The sequence below is a fragment of the Neomonachus schauinslandi genome, chromosome 3 (assembly GCF_002201575.2).
Source record: "Neomonachus schauinslandi chromosome 3, ASM220157v2, whole genome shotgun sequence".
Classification (NCBI taxonomy): domain Eukaryota; kingdom Metazoa; phylum Chordata; class Mammalia; order Carnivora; family Phocidae; genus Neomonachus; species Neomonachus schauinslandi.
Window position 1 is genome coordinate 147,839,713 of NC_058405.1, and position 22,507 is coordinate 147,862,219.

At 36.4% G+C, this 22,507-nt stretch overlaps 1 protein-coding gene across 5 annotated transcripts in view; it reads left to right on the top strand.

The window, feature by feature from the left end:
• The first annotated feature begins 907 nt into the window (after positions 1 to 907).
• The window catches only part of GULP1 (GULP PTB domain containing engulfment adaptor 1), a 109,523-nt gene continuing 87,923 nt past the window's right edge, over positions 908 to 22,507 (top strand). For all 5 annotated transcript variants that reach the window (XM_021703073.1, XM_044913358.1, XM_044913359.1 and 2 more), the window contains exons 1-2: positions 908 to 935; positions 7,792 to 7,853. In XM_021703073.1, the coding sequence (XP_021558748.1) occupies positions 908 to 935; positions 7,792 to 7,853 (90 nt within the window). The remainder of the gene's footprint in view (positions 936 to 7,791; positions 7,854 to 22,507) is intronic.

Consider the following 22,507-nt stretch of genomic DNA (forward strand, 5'->3'; position numbering starts at 1 on the left):
GGTCCTGGGGTCGAGCCCCGCATCAGGCTCCCTGCTCAGTGGGGAGCCTGCTTCTCCCTCTGCCTGCCCCCTGCCACAAAAATAAATAAAATCATAAAAAACTAAAAAAGAGATAGTACTTAAAGTTGTGGAAAATTCTCAGCCTATTCATACAGCAGAGAATACTAAGAGTGTGGCCAAACAACCCTTTGCCAGTTTCAGCTGAAGGGGATAGAGATGGAATGAAATGAAGGAAGGCTTTTGGACTTCTTAGAGCCTATAGGACTGGAACATAGTTATTTTAATGTGAGCATGCATTATTCTTCAAGATTAAGGATAAATGATCCTAAAGGCAAATGCAGAGATCATCAGGGCTGCCTCCTTGGTTTCAAAATGGGATAGGGTGCCATCGTCTCGGTTTGAAGAGATCAGGCTGCAGTTGCCAAGAGCATCCTGGGGCATAGGGCCGCCTGGCAGAGCCTGGTTGGAGAGGGACACGATTGCCACTGTCATAATCAAAACTTCTGTTTATTTATTACTATTAATCATAACCCCAAACTGTACCACATCTCTTACCTATAAGCTAAAAGTATTAATCTTCTTTCTCCTTAAGTTTGCAGATAAATATAATTAATGATAGATGTATAATAGGAAAAAGACAAGAAGATTAATGAACCTTGGAGGAAATTACTGTTCTTACCTGTTGTGCCATTTGTAATATTGAGTACTCCAGTTTATTCTTACCCAGTGTCTTTTGGGGCATTTCAGAATATTCTTTATAAATATTTAAAACAAATTTTAAAAGACTTTGTGATTAAAATGCATTTGCATAAAAGAGATTGGTCAACATGTATTTAGGCTTTAATATTTTGTTATTTTTCTAGGACATAAAGTGTGATTGAACTGAACATCTGTTTGGCTGATCATCATGAACCGTGCTTTTAGCAGGAAGAAAGGTAAGTTTAAAGGACCTGGGGATCAATTCAGTATCACTGTGAAAATCAGGCAGAGATGTTAAGGACTCAGGTTTTCCTATTAACAAACCACATGGTTTAGGAATGAAATTAGAATAGAGCAACACAAATATGCACACGTTGCTAATTAACCTTTTTTGGTTATCGCCCTAATGAGAGTGGAGTTGTTTAATACATTTAGTTCAGAATACATTTATGACAGTATGTTTCCTGGCAATTTTATTCTGTGGTGTGAAACTGCAAAAAAATAAAGTGATCTGAAACTAGTCCTACTAGATTGTGTAGCCATATAGTACTAAACTCCCGGGCTTATGTAAGTTTACCGTGATTTAAATTCATGTTTGTATATGTGTGCACATGCTTCACTTTTTATTGAATAATATGTGAGGATTGATGATAGGTAAATTGATAGCAATGAGGCCAAAATAACTTTGTGATTAATTTTGAGGTAAAATAAATATAAATGTAATATATCAGAATTATCAGCATAGGAATGAAAGAAACAGCTAGTTAAATGTTATTTTTTTAAGGGGCAGTAAAGCATGGCATTTATTTGACATGACAAATTTATTTGGCATTTATTTGACATTTATTTGGTGTGACAAATATTTCATGATATACTCATAGGAAAGATTGAAAAATTTGATAGTTTTATGTAGTTCAGTGAAGTTAAAATAATGTATCCTTGTCTTTCTGTAAGAAGTTTAGTGATGGACACAGGGCTCTGTCCTGTTTAATATGCTGTCAGTGAAGTGGGAGAGAATAATTAAACAAATGCTACTCAATTTCATAAGTGATTGATAGTAAGAAGAGATAAACTGAGGTGGTAGAATTAACAGATATTTGGGGGAGAAATGACCAGTTAGGTCATATTCCACACTATAAACTCAATAAGATACTGTAAATTGATGAACATGGGTCCAGAAAATCTAACACTTTCTTTTTTTTTTAAAGATTTTATTTATTTATTTGAGACAGAGAGAATGAGAGAGAGAGAGCACATGAGAGGGGGGAGGGTCAGAGGGAGAAGCAGGCTCCCTGCCGATCAGGGTGCCCGATGCGGGACTCGATCCAGGGACTCCAGGATCATGACCTGAGCCAAAGGCAGTCGCTTAACCAACTGAGCCACCCAGGCGCCTGAAAATCTAACACTTTCATTCCTATTTATATACTGTTATTATTTGGAAGGTGCACCTTAAGTGCTGTGTGGGTAAAAAATAGCTGAAGAATTAAGTCAACAGTGTAGTTATCGAAGGTTCTAGTTAATTTTCTAATATATGAATAATGAACAGTCCAGAACCACAAAATAGATTGTTCTGTTCTATTCCATGAAGTCCAGCATGGTGTGTTCTCCCTTTAAAGAATTGACACATTGTAACACGCCCAGATGAGAGAGGCTGGGGAGACTTCAGGACTTTCAACCTGGAACAAGAATGGTGGCAGAGAACCTGAGAACCCTTGGTGTGATCTTTCAGTGTTTGAGGGACTGTCATGTGGTCATGGGACTAAGTTTAATAAAGGTCAAATAGGTATAAATTACAAGGTCGATGTAATGCAGAAAGAAATTCCCACAAAGTTGTGCAAACATATAATGGAATTATTGGAAGCACAATTTTTTTTTAAAGATTTTATTTATTTATTTGAGAGAGAGAGAATGAGAGAGAGAAAGCACATGAGAGGGGGGAGGGTTAGAGGGAGAAGCAGACTCCCCGCCGAGCAGGGAGCCCGATGCGGGACTCGATCCAGGGACTCCAGGATCATGACCTGAGCCGAAGGCAGTGGCTTAACCAACTGAGCCACCCAGGCGCCCCGGGAAGCACAAATTTTTTTTCTTATGGAAGTGAGAAGTCCTCAAACATTTGGCTGTGGTACAGAGGATTAATGTATTCAGGAGGGATTTAGGTAATGTGAACTTTCAGGCACTTTTCAACCCCGGGAAACTAGGAATTTATTATCTTATTTTTCTGAATAAGGGGAAGGAAAAAATAACATTTATTGTTGTCTGTAGCTTGGTTCTGATTTAAAAACACATACTGAAAGTAATGTTTCTTTTAAATTTCTTTTACTAGTGGAAAAAGAATCTAGAAATAATTCTATGAGAAATGGAAGTGTTTTTAATGAAGTAATAAAAATCTTACACCACAACTCATCACTTTAATCATATTTTATTTTTTTAAAGATTGTATTTATTTATTTATTTGAGAGGGAGAGTGGAGGAGCAGAGGGAGAGGGACAAGCAGACTCCGCGCTGAGCTCAGAGCCCACCATGGGGCTCAATCTGGTGACCCTGAGATCATGACCTTAGCCGAAATCAAGAGTCGGTTGCTTAACTGACTGAGCCACCCAGGCACACTGTTATCTTATTTTTATTTATTTATTTATTTTTAAAGATTTTATTTATTTATTTGAGAGAGAGAGAATGAGAGAGAGCGAGTACATGAGAGGGGGGAGGGTCAGAGGGAGAAGCAGACTCCCTGCCGAGCAGGGAGCCCGATGCGGGACTCGATCCCGGGACTCCAGGATCATGACCTGAGCCGAAGGCAGTCGCTTAACCAACTGAGCCACCCAGGCGCCCCTATTTATTTATTTTTAAAGATTTTATTTATTTATTTGAGAGAGAGAGAATGAGAGACAGAGAGCACGAGAGGGAAGAGGGCAGAGGGAGAAGCAGACCCCCTGCTGAGCAGGGAGCCCGATGTGGGACTCGATCCCGGGACTCCAGGATCATGACCTGAGCCGAAGGCAGTCGCTTAACCAACTGAGCCACCCAGGCGCCCCGTTATCTTATTTTTAAAAAACACTTCTAGACTCTTTTTTTTATTTGATTACAATTCCCTTTTCCCATGGTTTTAAAGTTGAAACTCCCAATTTCTAATTTCTCTTTGCTGAAGACGACGTTGGAGTTTTTCATTGAGAAATCCCAATTTTCCATGGGGAAAATTGGAGTGATTTAGAGAATCAGGAAACAGAAGCATTTGTTCTTTTCCTGCTTTGCCTCATTCTCTTTAAAAAATTTCTTGTGGGGCGCCTGGGTGGCTCAGTCGGTTAAGCCTCTGCCTTCGGCTCAGGTCATGGTCCCAGGGTCCTGAGATGGAGCCCCTGCATTGGGCTCCCTGCTCAGCAAGGAGCCTGCTTCTGCCTCTGCCTGCCACTTCCCCTGCTTGTGTTCCCTCTCTCACTGTGTCTCTCTCTGTCAAATAAATAAAATCTTAAAAAAAAAATTTCTTTTGATTTCTTTTTTTTCCTCAAGTCTAATGATTAATTATCCTTATCAATATTAGAGTATTAGATTATTGATCAATATTTTACTCTAATTTCAAGTTAGAACTTGATACTGGAAGTTCTGCCTACCAATTAATTCTGACTCTCATTTAATGAGGTTGTTAAATGAAGAACTCGTAGAGCCTTCTGCTGTTAGTTTCAACCAAACCACTATTTGGTCGAATTTTAATTTGAGCTAGAAAAATGGAATTTTATGAGAGAAGTCATATATTTTGAAAATTGGGAGCTATAATTGTACCCCTAGAGAATAAATAATTTAGTCATGTTTCCGATAGCTAGTATCAGCATACATTGTATATTCTACTCTAAACAAAGCAAGATGGTCTTTAATCAGTAAAAGCTTTTCTTTCCTAAGTGTCCATTTCACTTGGTTATCACATGCAGTCTTACTAAATCGTCCTGAACCTCAGAAGCTTAAGGCAAAGAGATTGTTATCTTAAACTCAAACATATATGTATTTTTTTCTTTTTATCAACTCTTCCGTTAGTATTTTGCTGGTGTTCTTTGCTTGAATTAGCTATTGACTTCACTGATTTTCTTCGCAAATGCTCTAATGCTACAGATTCTAAAAAAGACTGCAAGTATTAGAATTGGATTATTTGGACTATTTTGAAGAGATCTGTAAAAATTAGTCTTAACTTCATAATCATCAAATAAATGTTAATGAATGTATTTGTTCTATAGCTCCTTTTCTTTTTTTGGATTACTTTTTACTTTTACTTTTTACTATTTTAATATAAATTCAATTAATTAACATATAGTATATTATTAGTATCAGAGGTAGAGTTCAGTGATTCATCAGTCTTGTATAATACCCACTGTATAGCTCCTTTTCTTACGTTAGCCTTCTCTTTGAATTTTTAAAATCCTATATTCTGTTCATTATGTCAAAACTGAATAATTTAGTAAGAAAGCAGTTTTGAATGTGAGTAAATGTGATTAAATAATTCTACTAATTGCACTTTATTTTAACTTACCAGTTGACATACCGATGAGTAGATATAATCACAGTGCATAGGACTTAAAATTCAATATTTAAATATTATTTCCCTTTTTATAATCCATTCATATGCATCTATTCACCCAACAGCGTTTAGTTTTAAATTTGATATACTCAGAGAAGATGCTTTCAATATGCTAAACTCTGGTGATACAGAAATAATGAAGTTCTGCATCATTCTTTTTTTTTTTTTTAAAGATTTTATTTATTTATTTGACAGAGAAAGAGAGAGAAACAGCTAGAGAGGGAACACAAGCAGGGGCAGAGGGAGAGGGAGAAGCAGGCTCCCCGCAGAGCAGGGAGCCCGATGCGGGGCTCGATCCCAGGACCTTGGGATCATGACCCAAGCTGAAGGCAGAGGCTTAACGACTGAGCCACCCAGGCGCCCCTACTGCATCGTTCTTGATGAGCTCTTAATCTAAATGCATTTTGAACACTAAGATTTATTGACCCAGCAGCCAGAGTGGTTTGACACTTGCCAAATATTTTGAAATGTTGGCATTTCCCTTTACATGCCTGTTTACTCTTGAGTTAGTGGTTAGAGTTTAATTTCAAGGAAGGGGACATATTCCTGAATGTCTGTGTTGCTGTTTCTGTACCATTTCCGTATATCTGATTGCTTTTGTGGGCATAGATAGTGACCAGAGACCATCCTCTGTGCTCACTCTTCAAGGGCAGGCACATCTATAGGAGTTAATATAAAGAGTTTTATTCTGTCAGTTTTTTTCTTTTGCCAGAGTATAAATTAGGATGACAGTACGGGTGCGTTTTAGAGATCTTTCAGGTTTTATAAACTGCCTGTACTAGAGGTATGTAATGAACACCCTCTAAACCATCATCACTTGATAATGTGAATGTAGATTTTTTGTCATTGTAGCTGTTGCAGTTTATCCACTGGTCATTTAATATTGTGATTATTTTAATCTGTCTTCAGTACCAGCTGAATATAACTATCTTCTTTCTAGGTCACTGCAATACAAGACTATAACAGAGGTAGTGTCATCAGTTTTCCAATAATAGTGGCTTATAGGAGAAAGCAGTTATCCCTCCTCCTCAGGGTTGGAATGAACCATTATATTCAGAGTTAGACTTTATATCCTTCCAAGTGGCATTGTATATCTTGGAAAAGGAGACATGAGAAGAATTGAGTTAAGGGGTTAAAAAAAGAAATTGGATTTTTTGTTGTTGTTGTTAGGTTTCCTAAAGGCAGATCTTTGTTTTTGTTGTTTTGATGTTTTTATTGTTCTGGTGTATAGCATTGTGATTTATTTCTTTTAATATACAAGGGCAAGACTGTATCCTAAATCTAAGTATAAATTATTCTTGAATTAATCATATCACTATTCAGTAGCAGTCACAAAGAGAAAACTAATTAAAATAGAAAGCCTTACAGGAAATAAAAATTTCACATATTATTGGCAATATGTCAATATTGCTTTCTGAAGCTTAGAATGTATTGCTTCTCAAAATATATCACCCAAGTACAACCATCACATATCCACTTTAGTAGTCAGAAATAGCCCTAAAATTAAATATTGCATTTTACCCCATTAACACGTTTAATATAACTATAGTGCGTTATTTTCCAAATGGTATAAAATAATTGACATTCCAGAAATATAGGCCTTTTTCTTTTTCTTCGCATTCCCCCAGTTTGAAAACATATTAATGCTATCAAACTAATTTCTGTTAACACCATTTTCAATGTTCCGAATTGAATGTTGAAAACACTTTGTTAGTAATCTTTTTCCTTTCAGTATGTACTTATTTACTACTTTCCATGGTAAAATATGTCTTTGATTCTGTTCTGTTCATAATATTGATTCAAAATTTTTAAATTCCATGAGGAATAAAATACAAAACTCTGCTAAAGAAGACAGTAGTTTTTGAAGATTTCAAAATTTTAGTTTCCAAAAAATGCAGTTTCCAAAAAATGGTCAAATTTGATTTGTTTAATGTTTTTTGTTTTTTCCCCGCTTAACACAGTCCACAAAATGCTTTGGTAGATGGGTAGAATATATAAATAAAATTCAAACTTGAATGAAAAATATTTTTTCTATTTCTAGCAATAATATACAATTCAAATTATTTTCATTATCTTCTCTCCTTTTAGTCACATTTATTTTTAATATTCTCTTTCACTAATCTAAGAAATATTTTAAAGATTTAAGATTTATTGATTAGGGAATTTAACAAAATACCCTGTAAATCATGAGAGTATAAATGGAAAGAAGAAAGATGTCACATAATCACATAATTGATATAATTGTCTTCCACTGAGTTATTTTTTTTTATATTCTTTAGAAACTTAGTATCACTTTATTATTTGGATACTTTTTAAAGGAAAAGCTAGGGGCCTTTATATCAAGAAAAGAATCTTATAAGCACTTTCCAGCTATACCATTCTCCTGTCTGACTAGTTATTGTTTCTCAATTTAGCAAAAGAATCAATTTAGAAGTGCTCCCACCCATATCAGACTCCTTATGCTAATGAATGAATGAATGACCCCCTCAGAACGTGTAATTGAATTTAACCTTGTGTATTCTTCATTGCAGACAAAACATGGATGCATACACCTGAAGCTTTATCAAAACATTACATTCCCTATAATGCAAAGGTAAAGTGGTTTATATGATATTTATTTAATTTATCTTTGTTATGGTATTATTATTAAATTCATGGTTGATCTAAGAAAGATTGCTTATGCATTGGCATTTCCTAGTAGATAATTCCTAAAAAAAAGTTTGTGTGATTTTGTAATATATAGTATGGGAAGTGATTCTTTTCTCCAAATAAGTAATTCTTTTCTTCCCCTGTCACTCCAAATAAGCGATTATTTCATTTAATTATAAAGAGTATTCTTTATAATTTCTGTCTGTCACGCATGTATTTTCTTCAAATAATTTAGCTATCTTTAAAATTATTTGCAATATCATGGCCTGTAGGAAATAAAACAACCAACAAATTAGCTTCCTTTAAAAGCATTTTAATGTTGCATTGCATAGACGAGTGTAAAAACTAACCTGATCATGAGAGAAATGAGCCAAAATTGAATGAATGCAATTTTCATTCAAAAAAAGAGACAAAATTTGAATTGTAAAGAAAACATAGAAAAAGCACATTTTTGAATCTCGTCTTCAGTTTTCTTCATTTTAATAAATAGAAGCAATCTATACTCCCTATCTTCAAAGAAAAGGTCCTTAAAGAAAGCTGTTATTATATAATTAGGGAGCACAAAACCTGAAATAGGTTTCAGAGAAATCTGAATCTAAACTTGGAAGACACAGAAGAGAAAGTTGTGTTAGGGAACATGCAAGTAGGTCAGATTTAAGTAACTGACCTTTGGACACAGCATGGGGAAAACAGAAAATGATAAAATTATTTTCATAAAGAGAAGTTAAGGATTTATGAATTAGCAAACTCTATACTGGGATATAATGAGATGAGTTGTAAGGAATGATTTCAGGAAAAATTTTAAAAAACATATATTGAACAGAAAGTCAATGCTGTTTAATAGAGAACGTCTTAAGTGCTGGTCTGAGTCTGTATCAGTAGGAAGAAGCATTTATAAGACCATCTAGAGATTCGTCCAGAGCTGTTGCTCAGCAGTGAGATTTGTAGAGTATGGCAACTCCATTTTTTCTTGCTGACTTTGTAGCAAAGAAATACTCTCAAATATTTTTGGTGTAAAGCTAATACGGTTGAAATCACTGCAATGCTTGGGACTTTCCCTCTGGTGTTAACATGAGGTTTGATTGGCATGATTTAGCATGAAAAGTTTAGTTAGCTGAATGAGAAAAATTGAGTTAATATCTATCTCTTCCACAGATATTCTTCATATTAGCTATTGAGAAACTATATGAAAACTATTTAGAAAAAAATTAATCTTGAAAACCACTATTATTGGGCGCCTGGGTGGCTCAGATGGTTGGGCGTCTGCCTTCGGCTCAGGTCATGATCCCGGGGTCCTGGGATTGAGTCCCGCATCGGGTTCCCTGCTCGGTGCAGAGCCTGCTTCTCCCTCTCCCTCTGCCACTCCCTCTGCTTGTGCTCTTCTGTCTATCTCTCTGTCAAATAAATAAAATCTTTAAAAAAAAAGAAAACCACTATTATTTTAAAGGGCGTGCTCGTTTTTGATAATACTATCGATCATGCTAGAATCATATATTTTAAGTGAAACCACCACATATTATTTATTTTTATATATGATTGAAATGTCTAATTTTAAAAACTAGTTTATAAAGGATTGAAAGATTCTGATTAAAAGTATCCTTTTGTTGTTGTTGTTAAAGATTTTATTTATTTGACAGAGAGAGACACAGCGAGAGAGGCAACACAAGCAGGGGGAGTGGGAGAGGGAGAAGCAGGCTCCCCGCTGAGCAGGGAGCCCGATGCAGGGCCCAGTCCCATCATGACCTGAGCGGAAGGCAGACCCTAACGACTGAGCCACCCAGGCGCCCCTGATTAAAACTGTCCTTAACTTAAGCTCTGTGGGTTGATGTGAACAATGGAGATCTGCTCGTCTACATGGAAAAGTTGCCTTGGTATTTTACAGGTGAATAACAGCTATAAGACATTCTACATGAAGTAGAGGGTACAAAAACATCTTCGCAGACTGGGGTCAGTAAATTATGGAAGAGCAGGTTGATTTTGTCCATTCTAATACGGCCTACTGAGTGATAATACATGTCAGGTGTACCAAGTAGTGTTGGAACTATTTGAAGAACATTATTTTTTTCTGAATTCCCCTTTTTTGTGGAACATTTCAAACTCATCATTAGTAGTTATTTTTGAAAATTTTCTCTATCTCTTTAGAGTACGTGCCACTTGAAAACCAAATCAATGTCCATAGGATGTACCTTAGCACAACAACAACAAAAAATATAGACTCTTGGGGTGCCTGACTGGCTCAGTCCATAGAGCACGTGACTCGTGATCCTCAGGGTCATGAGTTCAAGCCCCATGTTGGATGTAAAATCGACTTTAAAAAATCCACAATAAAAAATAGTAATAAAAGAAAAAGAAAAAGAAAAAAAAAACAAGGAAAAATAAATACAAAAGGTTAATAAATATATGAAAAAGATCCTCCACTTATAATCAAGTAAGTACTTAAAAAATACAGGCTCTATACATTTGATGAATTAATGCATAATAACGTTTCCAAAGTAATTACAAAATAGTTACATTTCAGTGGGCCCTAACACATGCCAGGCACATGATCTCATTTATTATTTTCCATGACTCAGTATGGTGATTAGAAAACTTTATACGTTACGTAAGAGAAAACTAAGGCTGAGAGATTAAGTAACCTGCCTATTGTCACAAAGCTTGTAAGTCAGAGCCAGAGTAAAAAACTGAAGTCTATGTGACCTCAAAGATTCGCTGTTTTTATGTATATAATAACACTTGATTAATCATTCATCCACTACATTGCTGATACGTATAAGGTGCTATTACTGAAACTTCACTGAATATTGGTGAAGCTTCAGAGCTATATGACACATGTCTTATATTCTCCTGGATCTTATCGTCATAAGGAAATATCATACAAAAATAAGCAACATAAAAGTGAGATCCTGTTCTGTGTCATTCAAATGTCATTTAACAGAAAGCTGTGGAGATTCAGAGAATGGTGTGACTCTTGTTTTATGAAGGTGGGAGTGAGATAGGTTTTCCAAGGATCAAAACAAGGGAGGAGTGACCATTTCACGCAGAGATACCTGAAGGACGATGAGTGGAGTCCATAAGGTCTAAGGTACAAACTGAATATGACAAGAGTTGGGCTGGGGCATAAAGTACTTATGATGGTAAAGTATTTCATCAGTCAAGGTTGCATCTGAGAAACAGAACTACTAGGATGTGTACACACACACACACGGACACACACACATTTATCTCAAGGAATGGGTTACACAATTTTGGCGCTGGCTAGGCAAGTCTGAAAAGCATATGGCAGGCCATCAGGAAGGGCAGGCTGGAAGTTCTTGGGCAGAAGATGACCACAGGTAAAATTTCTTCTTCAGGGACATAGCAGTTCTATTCTCAAGGCCTTTAAATTGATTGTATCAAACCCACTCATGTTATCCAGGATGTTCTTTTTTACATGAAGTCAGCTGATTATAGATGTTAATCATATCTATAAAATAACTTCATGGCAATACTTAGATTACTGTTTGACTGAGTAACTGGATAGTATAAGCTGACCAAGTCGACACATAGCACTGAGCATCACAAGTACTAATGCTGGGCAAGTCTAAAAAGTTAAGTTGGGAAGGCTTTGCATGGCAGGAGAAGCAGTCTGAGTAGTGAACTAAGTAAATAGGATTTTAGGAAGATAAATCTTTAGTGATCTGAAAGTTGATTTGGATCAAGACAGATAGGATGATATTCAGCTTCTTAGGAAGTTAACTTTAATGGTCCAGGTGTGTGGTCTTACGTGTATATATAGGGTAATAGATAAACATACAGTGGAAAATAAAGATGTGCTAAATATTGTAAGGAAAATTGATGCAACAGAGGAATAATTTATATGTGGGGGAAAAGAAAAATACCTATTTTCATCCTGGCTAAAAGAGGGAATGATAATACCGTTAAAAGATTTCCACCACTTCATTCACTTTTGGGATCCACTGGTTACAAAATAACCTGATAAAAAAAAAATTAACCAGAGCTGTTGAACTGTAATTCTCCCTGGGGAAACATGTAATAATGTTTACATTTAGATGTTTTCAGTTTTAAAGTAATAGTTATCTGCCTTCATGTTACAATTTCTTTTTTTTAAAAAAAGATTTTATTTATTCATTTGAGACACAGAGATAGAGAGAGAGAGAGCATGAGGAGGGGGAGAGGCAGAGGGAAAGGGAGAAGCAGGCTCCCTGCTGAGCCAGGAGCCTGATGTGGGGCTCGATCCCAGGACCCTGGGATCATGACCTGAGCCGAAGGCAGATGCTTAACCATCTCAGCCACCCAGGCGCCCCTCCTGTTATAATTTCTTTAATTTTTTTAAGAACATATTTTAGTTCCACATTCTTTCATTTTATATAAAATTCTATTTCAGAAATTCACATTTAATATTTAGAATATGCTTATTTCAGACCATATGTGGATATAAAATAATAGTTGCTTTCAAAAGTATTATTCTGTATAAAGTTCATTAGTTTTGGGATTTTTTGTTTGTTTGTTTAACGAGCAGTGACAGCTTTAATACTAGTTCACTGGGAATTCTGCATGTTATCCTGTGTACTCTGTAGTGATGTTTTCAAATTGCAGGTTATGCTCCATGAAAAAAATGGGGTCATGAAATTAATGCAGGGGGTCACGGGAGGCATGTATTTAAAGATGAAATAGAACAGAAAAGAAAAAGAAACGACATTTTTAGAATGCATATGGTAAACATCAGTTTGTTCATAAAATTGTGGTTCATAGTCATTGAGTATGAAAGCCACTGCCTTTAAATGGTAACCTGCCTTTAAAGTGTACGAAAGACTTCACCAGATTTAACCAATTTAAATCATAAAATAATAATAGGGGGAGCTGCTTAAAAGAGCCATTAAATTTTTAATAGAAGAGATGATCCACATGCAGGTTTAACCACATGCCCTCATTGAATATAGCATCTTAAAATCATTTCTGAAATATGCGCATAAGCATGATAGGAATGATAGAGAAATAAAGTAAAATGTAAATATCGGTTCACTTGTGCACTCGTTCATTCACACATGTGCTTATCCATTTGAATGGAGTTCCTAATATATGTAAGGTCCTGATCTAGAAAAATGGGAATTGATTAGTAAACCAAATAGATAAAATCCTGCCCTCTTGGGCTTTCCATATAATAATAATATAACTTTTTCAGAAATACCTGCTAAGAAAATTGTATTTTTATTTGTGAATACATTGATTATTATATTGATTTGTATATTGATTTGTATTATTTATATGTTACTGCTATATCGTATTAATATTAGTTACATATTATATGGTATATATGTATATTAGTATATATAATGTTAACACAATATTTATTAATACACTATTCCAGGCTGTACTAATTGCAATGCAGAGAAAGCAGGATATCGGGGATTGGGAGAAATGGGAAGGAGGGTGCTGCTCTGTTACACACGGTGGTCAGGGAAGATCTCTGAGGAGGGCAGAGGCCTAAAGAAAATGAGGGAGGGAGACACGTGACTGCACGAGAGGAGAGTAGTCCAGATGTGGCTAGCATGTACTTGTCTAGTCAAAAACTAGTGGTCAGGGCCGGGCGGCTGGAATGTTGTGGAATGCAGGGAAGTTCCAGAGACACAGGTCGAGTAGAGCAGATGGGACAGCTGGTGTCTTGTAGTTCTTATAGGGCCTTATAGACCACTCTAAAATTTGAAAACCCTTCAATTCAGAGAGTTTTGAGAGAAGGAATGACAAGATCTGAGACACGTTTCTTACAGGGTTAAATTAGCTGTAAGGAGACAAGGGAGAACTTCCCTCAGGAGTGCAGTGCAGGAACCCGGGGAAAGTGATGGTGGCTTGAGGCTGAGGAGGCGCCGAAGGAGAAAGGTCATGGGCCTCTGGGCAGATTTTGAAGATAATGCTGATAGGGCCTATGGATGGATTGTGTATTAGCTTTCCATTTCTGCTATAATTAGAACATTAAGCAGAAATTTTAAAAAATTTGTTTTTGATCACCCTTAAGGAGGAACATGGAATTTTCCATTCCTTCCAACCTTTGATGAGCCTGCTGAACCGTCTTTTCTATAAAGGTGAAATACTAGAAAGCTTTTACTTTAATGAACTTACTATTCTGTTGGTGTTAATGGTCGTTTTTCAAATGAAGAATTATGATGTTTCATACAAAAGCACTTATTGATAAATGTTTTATTCTAAAATGTATCATTATCCCCAAAAAGGTGTACTTAATCTTATGACATACCAAGCTTTTCTAAGATACAAAAGAAGAATGCGGTTCTAAAGAGATTACCATACATACAGCTTTGCACTATTCTGCAGTAAAGAGAGTCAGCATTCCTTGATTATCAGTTTACCACGTTGCAAGTGTTAAAAGTGGGGGAATCGAAAACAAATGGGAACATGGACCTTGACCTTAAAAACTTACGACTTCCCTTGGGGAGAAAGAACAGGCACCAGAAACAAAGAATTTGGGGAGAAAATTAAATAGATTATGAGCAAAAAGATAAAATATGAATGTCAAGGAGAAGTTTATAAAGCAAGATTATGTTAGATTTCAAGGATTTCTAGAGGTACCAGAGTTTCATGTGTGAAACATGCCGTTTGCCAGGAAGTGTGTTTGATGAGAGAGAAGGCTTGACTGAGTTGTGACCCTCGGTATCTTCCTGAGTGAGTGAGTCCTGTGGTTTCCTGCCAGGCTTTCTCAACCTCACAACATAATCGTCCCAACATTTATAGCATATAAGCTCTTATTTGGCTTCCAAAACAAACAAAAAACAACAAAGAACAACAACAACAAAACCCCCATGAAAAACAGATATAATCTGAAATATGACAGTAAGTGGTTAGCACTTGAGGATTTTTTTTTTTTAAGATTCTATTTACTTATTTGACAGAGAGAGACACAGCGAGAGAGGGAACACAAGCAGGGGGAGTGGGAGAGGGAGAAGCAGGCTTCCCGCCGAGCAGGGAGCCCGATGCGGGGCTCGATCCCAGGACCCTGGGATCATGACCTGAGCCGAAGGCAGATGCTTAACGACTGAGCCACCCAGATGCCCCGCACTTGAGGATTCTACCCTACGTATTTGAAATCCACATCTTAGCCACTTAGATTTGGAACTTCTGGCAAACCTGCTCAATAGTCATTGATACGGAGAAATCAGAACCCAGGTGTACCCCACAATAACAAGGCTGTAGCCCATCTCCACTGATGTTACCAGCATTTTATCAGAATAGGTTCATAGTTGCTGCATCCTATTTTGGGGATTGGAGCAGCCCCTTCCCAGTCAAACTGTCTGGGTTCAAAGTTCAGCTCTCTCAGTTAATATCTGAATTACGTGACTTTTCTATTCTTGAGTTTTCTCATTTGTAAAATGAGATTAGTAATTGTACCTACTTCGTTGTACTGCTAGGAGGCTTAAATGAGTTAATATATTAAAAACCTCTTCAATCAATGTCTTGTGTATCAAAAGCTTATTATTATTAATATGGTAGCCAGTGTTCTGTCAACTCTGAAGTCACACTATGTCTTGAGAATAATGTGGCATTTGCATTATTCTCTGAAAAACAGAACAAAGTTCTTAGAGTACATGTCAGGTGTTGTATCCTTTCCATTTACATCAGAAACCATGAGAACCAGCTTGAGAATTTCAATGGGGGAAGGAATGGGTTTTCCTGCAAGCATGACAGGAGACCCAACAGTGCCAACCTTGTAGGTTTATATACAAGAGAAGGTTTTGATTGTTAAAGAAAAATACCATTGTAATCATACTTTCCTGTTATCTTGAGTTTTCAGTAGCTGCATTCCAGAGCAGGATGTTAATCCAAAGATCATCTTGGTCTTAGAGTCAAATATAGAAAGATGAGAAAGTCCATGCAAAACCTCATAAAACTGTTACTGAGTTTTACAAGTGAAAAGTTAATGAAGAGAGAAAATGGCAGCATTATGTGGCGTAATGAGTCATGGTAAAGGAAGGTTTTAATGTAACTAAATCATTTTACTAACGATTTCTCAAATTATTTTTGGTGGATATATGATAAATTACCCTTCAGTGAAATGTTAATATTGGTTTGTGACTTAAGAGAAGAAAATTTGGCTCCCAGAAATACATATCTACTACATTGTCCAAACAAAAGGAAATTAGCAAAGAAAACATTCAAATGGAACCCAGTGGAAATCACTGAAACTTGGGCAAAAGATACATCCTTATAATTGATGAGATGTATTGCTGACACATCCAAAATGGTTCAGGATTCCAAATTCCTAAGATTCTTTAGAGCAGCTTTAGAGTAGCAGCAAACATAAGCATTTGCCAGTTTTGCTGGTTGTAGATACCAGGGGAATATAAACAAAACAAAATGAAAGCAAAAACCATAGAGCTTAACTGCATTCCATGTGATTCATTTCATTTGTTCAAAAATGGATTTTAGTTAATCTCAAAGCATAGGGACCATTTCAAAAAAAATTTTGTAGAGTCTTTTAAAAAAGTTTTCGTAGACGTTAGAACTGGTTTTTAATAATGCTAATATGTGTAGAACATATTCATTCCAAACATTTTTTTTTTAAGATTTTATTTATTTGCGAGAGAGAGAACGAGAGACAGAGAGCATGAGAGGGAGTGAGAGGGAGAAGGGTCAGAGGGAGAAGCAGACTCCCTGCCGAGCAGGGAGCCCGATGTGGGACTCGATCCTGGGACTCCAGGATCATGACCTGAGCCGAAGGCAGTTGCTTAACCAACTGAGCCACCCAGGCGCCCCATTCCAAACATTTTATAATTGTAGTGTAAGCATAAAAATTGAACATTAACTATCAGTCTTTCCAATTAAAAAAGTGTTATATGCTATATCATATATAGGTAATAATTCTGCATCTGTACTCTTTGGAAATGCTCCTTTATGTACCACCGCAACATGACACATGCTTTAAAAGGAAAATAGAAAGCTATAGTATGTTATTTTTCCATTGCTTTCTTTTTTTGGGGGGGTGGGGTCTATATTTATTTATTTATTTATTTTTTGATGTAGTGTTCCATGATTCATTGCTTGTGCATAACACCCAGTGCTCCATGCAGAACATGCCCTCTTTAATACCCATCACCAGGCTAACCCATCCCCCCACCCCCTTCCCCTCTAGAACCCTCAGTTTGTTTCTCAGAGTCCATAGTCTCTCATGGTTCTCAGAGTCCATAGTCTCTCATGGTTCGTCTTGCCCTCCGATTTCCCCCTCATTTTTCCTTTCCTACTATCTTCTTCTTCTTTTTTTTTTTAACATATAATGTATTATTTGTTTCAGAGTTACAGGTCTGTGATTCATCAGTCTTACACAATTCACAGCGCTCACCATAGCACATACCCTCCCCAGTGTCTATCACCCAGTCACCCCATCCCTCCCACCCCCCACCACTCCAGCAACCCTCAGTTTGTTTCCTGAGATTAAGAATTCCTCATATCAGTGAGATCATATGATACATGTCTTTCTCTGATTGACTTATTTCGCTTAGCATAATTATCCGTTGCTTTCTTTAGAATGGGAAGCTATAAATCTTTCATGCTAAATAATTTGAAAACAAAGAATATAGTAATAATGGGAAATTTGCTGAATTATGACTTTATAGTTGGTGTGTGCTTATGAAATACAAGAATAAATAGAAAAAGAGAAATGACAGTAAGCACCTAACATCACCTAATTTCTCAGTTCTGGAGATGAACTTATAAAACTAATTTCTGAAAAGCATATGGTTGTTTTAAAAGATCCTTGTGGTTTTTTTTTCCCCTAAGTTTTCTCAGGTAACTGAAATAGTTATTAAAAAATTTTATTTACTAATTACTACTTTTTTTTATGAAGGTATATTGACATATGCAACATTATATTACTTTCAGGTAACAACAACAAAATGATTAGATACTCGTGTATATTGTAAAATGGTCACCACAGTAAGTCTAACGTAATTTTGAAGGTGATCATCATTGTAAACTTACTTTACATTTGACAGTTCTCTTAAAAAGTATCATATAGCTGTTAGAAATTATTGAATAGAAACTAAAAACTCCATATTAATTATTCCTTATAACATTTCACTATGGACTACATTGTCTATTTTCTTAAAAAAACTGTGTTACAAATTCATAGACTTTGTGTTGAAAAGGACTTCGAGAATCTTCCAATTCCATCTCTTTCTTGATAAAATAAATTGAGGCTCAAGCTTACACAACAAGACAGTAGCAAAATTCAGTCTAGAAATCAAGTCTTCTATGACCATTTTTTTTCCATTGCAATTTACTATTCCCAGTTTTAAAGAGAAAACCTACTTAGCAAGCAGATAAATGAATCCAAAGACAAAATATAATATGTATACCTGTCTTCCCTTTACATACGTTAATTGTGAAATTGGTTTGTCTATGTAGCTCTGTCTGTTATTTGATCCCTTGGATATCATTTACAACTAGCCAGGAGTTTAGCAGAGATGTGAGCTAAAGGAGACTAAGTAAAGTCTATGTATTTACCTCCCTACCAGAAAGGCCACAAAGTCTAAGCTTTTGTAAAGTACTTTGTCTTATTCTGCTTTGCCTAATGGTATTAATATTAGTATAATCCCCTGATGAAAAATGCCTCTGGTGTTATTTATCTTTAAATACTTCTTCAGCTGGAGAGCACCTAGTTTTAAATGGGGAATTCTCTGAATGTTAGATACATTTGTCATTTATTTCATATTTCTACATGGATTTGTTTGGCACTATGTGAAATAACAAGAAAGTTTGTTCTTAGCTGAAGAATATTTGTGAAAAGGGAAAAGTCTGATTTGGTCTCAAGGGGTCAAGTAGTAACATTCTGAAGCCTGGAATATGAAATACAGGGACCTGGGCCAAAAGCACAGCCAGGGAATATTATAGTTTTGGGGAAAAAATATTTGAAAATGTAAAAAAAAAATAAAATTATCAAATTTTTTATCAAATTGATTTCAATAGCAGTTTTGGTGAGTAACTAAAATAAGCATGAGCTAAATATAAGAAAATTAGGAAAGAAGTGAACCTTTTTGAACAAAGGACCTGAGAAATGGGAATGAAGAAGGGATTACTATGGGAGATAAAATACAGCAGGAAATACCAGGGTTTTCAAATTATTTAGATTTAAACATTGAATCAGCATAAATTATTAGGGGATATATGGTTGCATTTCAAATATCGATTGGAAAGACGTTAGGTGGAAGAAAGTTGTCTCCGGAATTCTTTGTCATTTGATTCGGGTATTGTGAAATAAGAGAAGCAGTCCACTCACTTCAGAGACAGAGCTTCTTCTAACAAAACCAAGATTCCAGCTGACTGTGTTCTTATATTTTAGGAGATGTTTGGAAGAAGTAATCTTTCATCGCTTAGGAAATATGTACATACATATATTTAAACCAACTAAAGTCATTTTTGTCTTTTTTCTAATCTTATGAACTATGAGAAACTTCATCTCCATAGCAGTTATGCATATTTTTACATTTAAGAATGGTCTCCTGTTGTGTGCCTGTTTCTTCAGTTTCCAAGAAAGTGTTTATTATCTTCTCTTTTTTCTACCTGCTCGAATAAGCAGTTACTTTTTCTGAACCTTTAAAAATCATGTTCAAAAAAGTACAAGTAGAGTCCAGTCTCAGTCTTTGTAGCAGATACTATTGGAGCATCTCCTTTTTGTGTAACTTGCATAGTTGTGATAGCAAACAGTAAAAATAAAGGCCATGGGGAGCTCAAGATCTGATGTAATTTATGCAACCATAGTCTGAGAAAAGATTTATCTCAAAGTATAGAGAGCACAGATAAAACATGGAAGAAGCAGTTATTCACATTTTAGGTCTGCACTGTATTATTTGCTAAGAATAACAACTTTATTATTTTGTAAACATGATAAATGCTAATTAACAGTTAAGCAGTGTACAAAAGCACAGAAGTATAGAAATATACCGAAGTATAGAAAACAGAACTATAGAAATCAACACAATGCTCAAAATCTTCTCAGGCAGAAATAACCCAGTGTTAACTTACCTGGACCAGAAGTCCAGGTAACCTGGACTCTCTCTGAATAAATACAAATACAAGAATAGATAGATAGATTTAAAGAAAATAACATTCAACAGTATATAAACAACTCTATACCAGCAACTTTATACCAATAACTGTGCATTTCACATCTGTCATCTCATTTAATCTTCACAAATGCCCAATGAGATTAAGGCTATTAATATCCCCCATTAAACAGCAAAATTGTAATATTAAACTGCAAATAGTTGAATAGTTAAGGAGAATGAGGCTGGGAATGAATAGACAGTTTGGATGAACCAGCTTTATAAGAAGGAAATTATAATATGCATGCTGTTTTACAATAAAAAGCATTGAACTTGGGGGCGGAGCAAGATGGCGGAGGAGTAGGAGACCTGGATATCGTCTCATCTCAGGAATTCAGCTGGATAGGGATCATACCATTCTGAACACCTACAAACTCAACAGGAGAGCGAAGAAAGGAATAGCAACAACTCTCTGAACAGAAAAGCGACCACTTTCTGGAAGCAGGGACCCAACAAGCGGCAGATCCAGGTAGACTCCCCTTCTTCCGCCGGGAGGAGCGGCGCGGGAGCACACCGCAGGGATCTGCTGGGTTTGGAGACTCCACCCGGGGTCGGTGCCAGAGATAGAAACGCAGGGTCACAGGCCGGGTGAGCACGGAGTGCGGCCGGAGACCGGGGAGACGGGAGTGACTGACGGCTTCTCTCTGGGGGCTCACTGAGGAGCGGGGCCCTGAGTTCTCGGCTCCTCCGGGGCGGAGATTGGGAGGCCGCCATTTTCACTCTCCGCCTCCAAAGCTGTACGGAAAGCTCGCAGGGAACAAAAGCCCCGGAGAGCAAACCTGAGCAGATTACTTAGCCGGGAGGGGGCAAGGGCGGGGCAATTCTGCCTCCGGCAAAGACATTTGGAAACCACGGCAACAGGCCCCTTCCCAGAAGATCAGCGAGAACAGCCAGCCAAGACCAAGTTTACCGATCAATGAGACCGGCAGAACTCCAGCGCTAGGGGAATACTGTACATAGAATTCATGGCGTTTTTACCATGATTCCTTAGTCTTTCAAAGTTAATTTTTTTTTTAACTGTCTTTTTTCCTTTTTTTTTCTTTTTGAATTTTTCTTTTTCCCTTTTTCAACCAACATCTTATCAATCCCTTTTTTTTAAAAAAAACATTTTTATTTTTCATTTTTAGAGTCATATTCTATCCCTTCATAGTAGTTACCCGTATTTTTGGCTTATTTATATAAGTTGTCCTCTCTTTAAAATTTTGAGATAGTTTCTTCTAACAGATTAAAGTATACCCTAAATCTCTAGTATATGGTGTTTTCTATTCCCCTGCCTGATCACATCCTCTCCCTTTTTTTTTTTCTTTTTTCTTTTTTAAATCCTCTTCTTTCTTTTTTCAAACAACTTCTTATCAATTCCTTTTATAAAATTTTTTATACTTTCCATCTTTACAGTCATATTCCATCCCTTCATCATATCAACCCTTATTTTTGTACATATATAAGTTTTTCTTTCTTTAAAATTTTGGGAGGCACTTTCTCCTAAAAGACCAAAATACACCCCAAATCTAGTGTGTGGCACTGATCTGTATACCAGCCTGATCATATTTGATCACATTCTGGTTTTTTGTTGTTGTTGTTGTTTTGTTTTGTTTTTGTTTTTATCTTTATCTTTTTCTTTTTCTTCTTTTTCTTTTTTCTCTCTTTCCCTTTCTTTTCCCACTGCTTCAGGTCTTTTCTGATTTGTTTAGAGTATATTTTCTGGGGACGTTGTTACTCTGCTAGCATTTTGTTCTCTCATTAATCTATTCTCCTCTGCACAAAATGGCAAGACGGAAAAAATCACTTCAACAAAAAGAACAAGAGGTAGTACCGACTGCCAGGGACCTACTCAATACGGACATTAGTACGATGTCAGATCTAGAGTTCAGAATCATCACTTTAAGGATACTAGCTGGGCTTGAAAAAAATATGGAAGTTATTAGAGAAACCCTTTCTGGAGAAGTAAAAGAACTAAAATCCAACCAAGTAGAAATCAAAAAGGCTATTAATGAGGTACAATCAAAAATGGGGGCACTAACTGCTAGAATAAATGAGGCAGAAGAGAGAATCAGTGATAGAGAAGATGAAATGATGGAAAATAAAGAAGCTGAGAAAAAGAGAGATAAACAACTACTGGATCACGAGGGCAGAATTCGAGAGATAAGCGATACCATAAGATGAAACAACATTAGAATAATTGGGATCCCAGAAGAAGAAGAAAGAGAGAGAGGGGCAGAAGGTATAATGGAGCAAATTATAGCAGAGAACTTCCCTAATTTGGGGAAGGAAACAGGCATGAAAATCCAGGAAGCACAGAGAACCCCTCTCAAAATCAATAAAAATAGGTCAACACCCCGACATCTAATAGTAAAACTTACGAGTCTCATAGACAAAGAGAAAATCCTGAAAGCAGCTCGGGAGAAGAGATATGTAACCTACAAGGGTAGAAACATTAGATTGGCAACAGACCTATCCACAGAGACCTGGCAGGCCAGAAAGGACTGGCAGG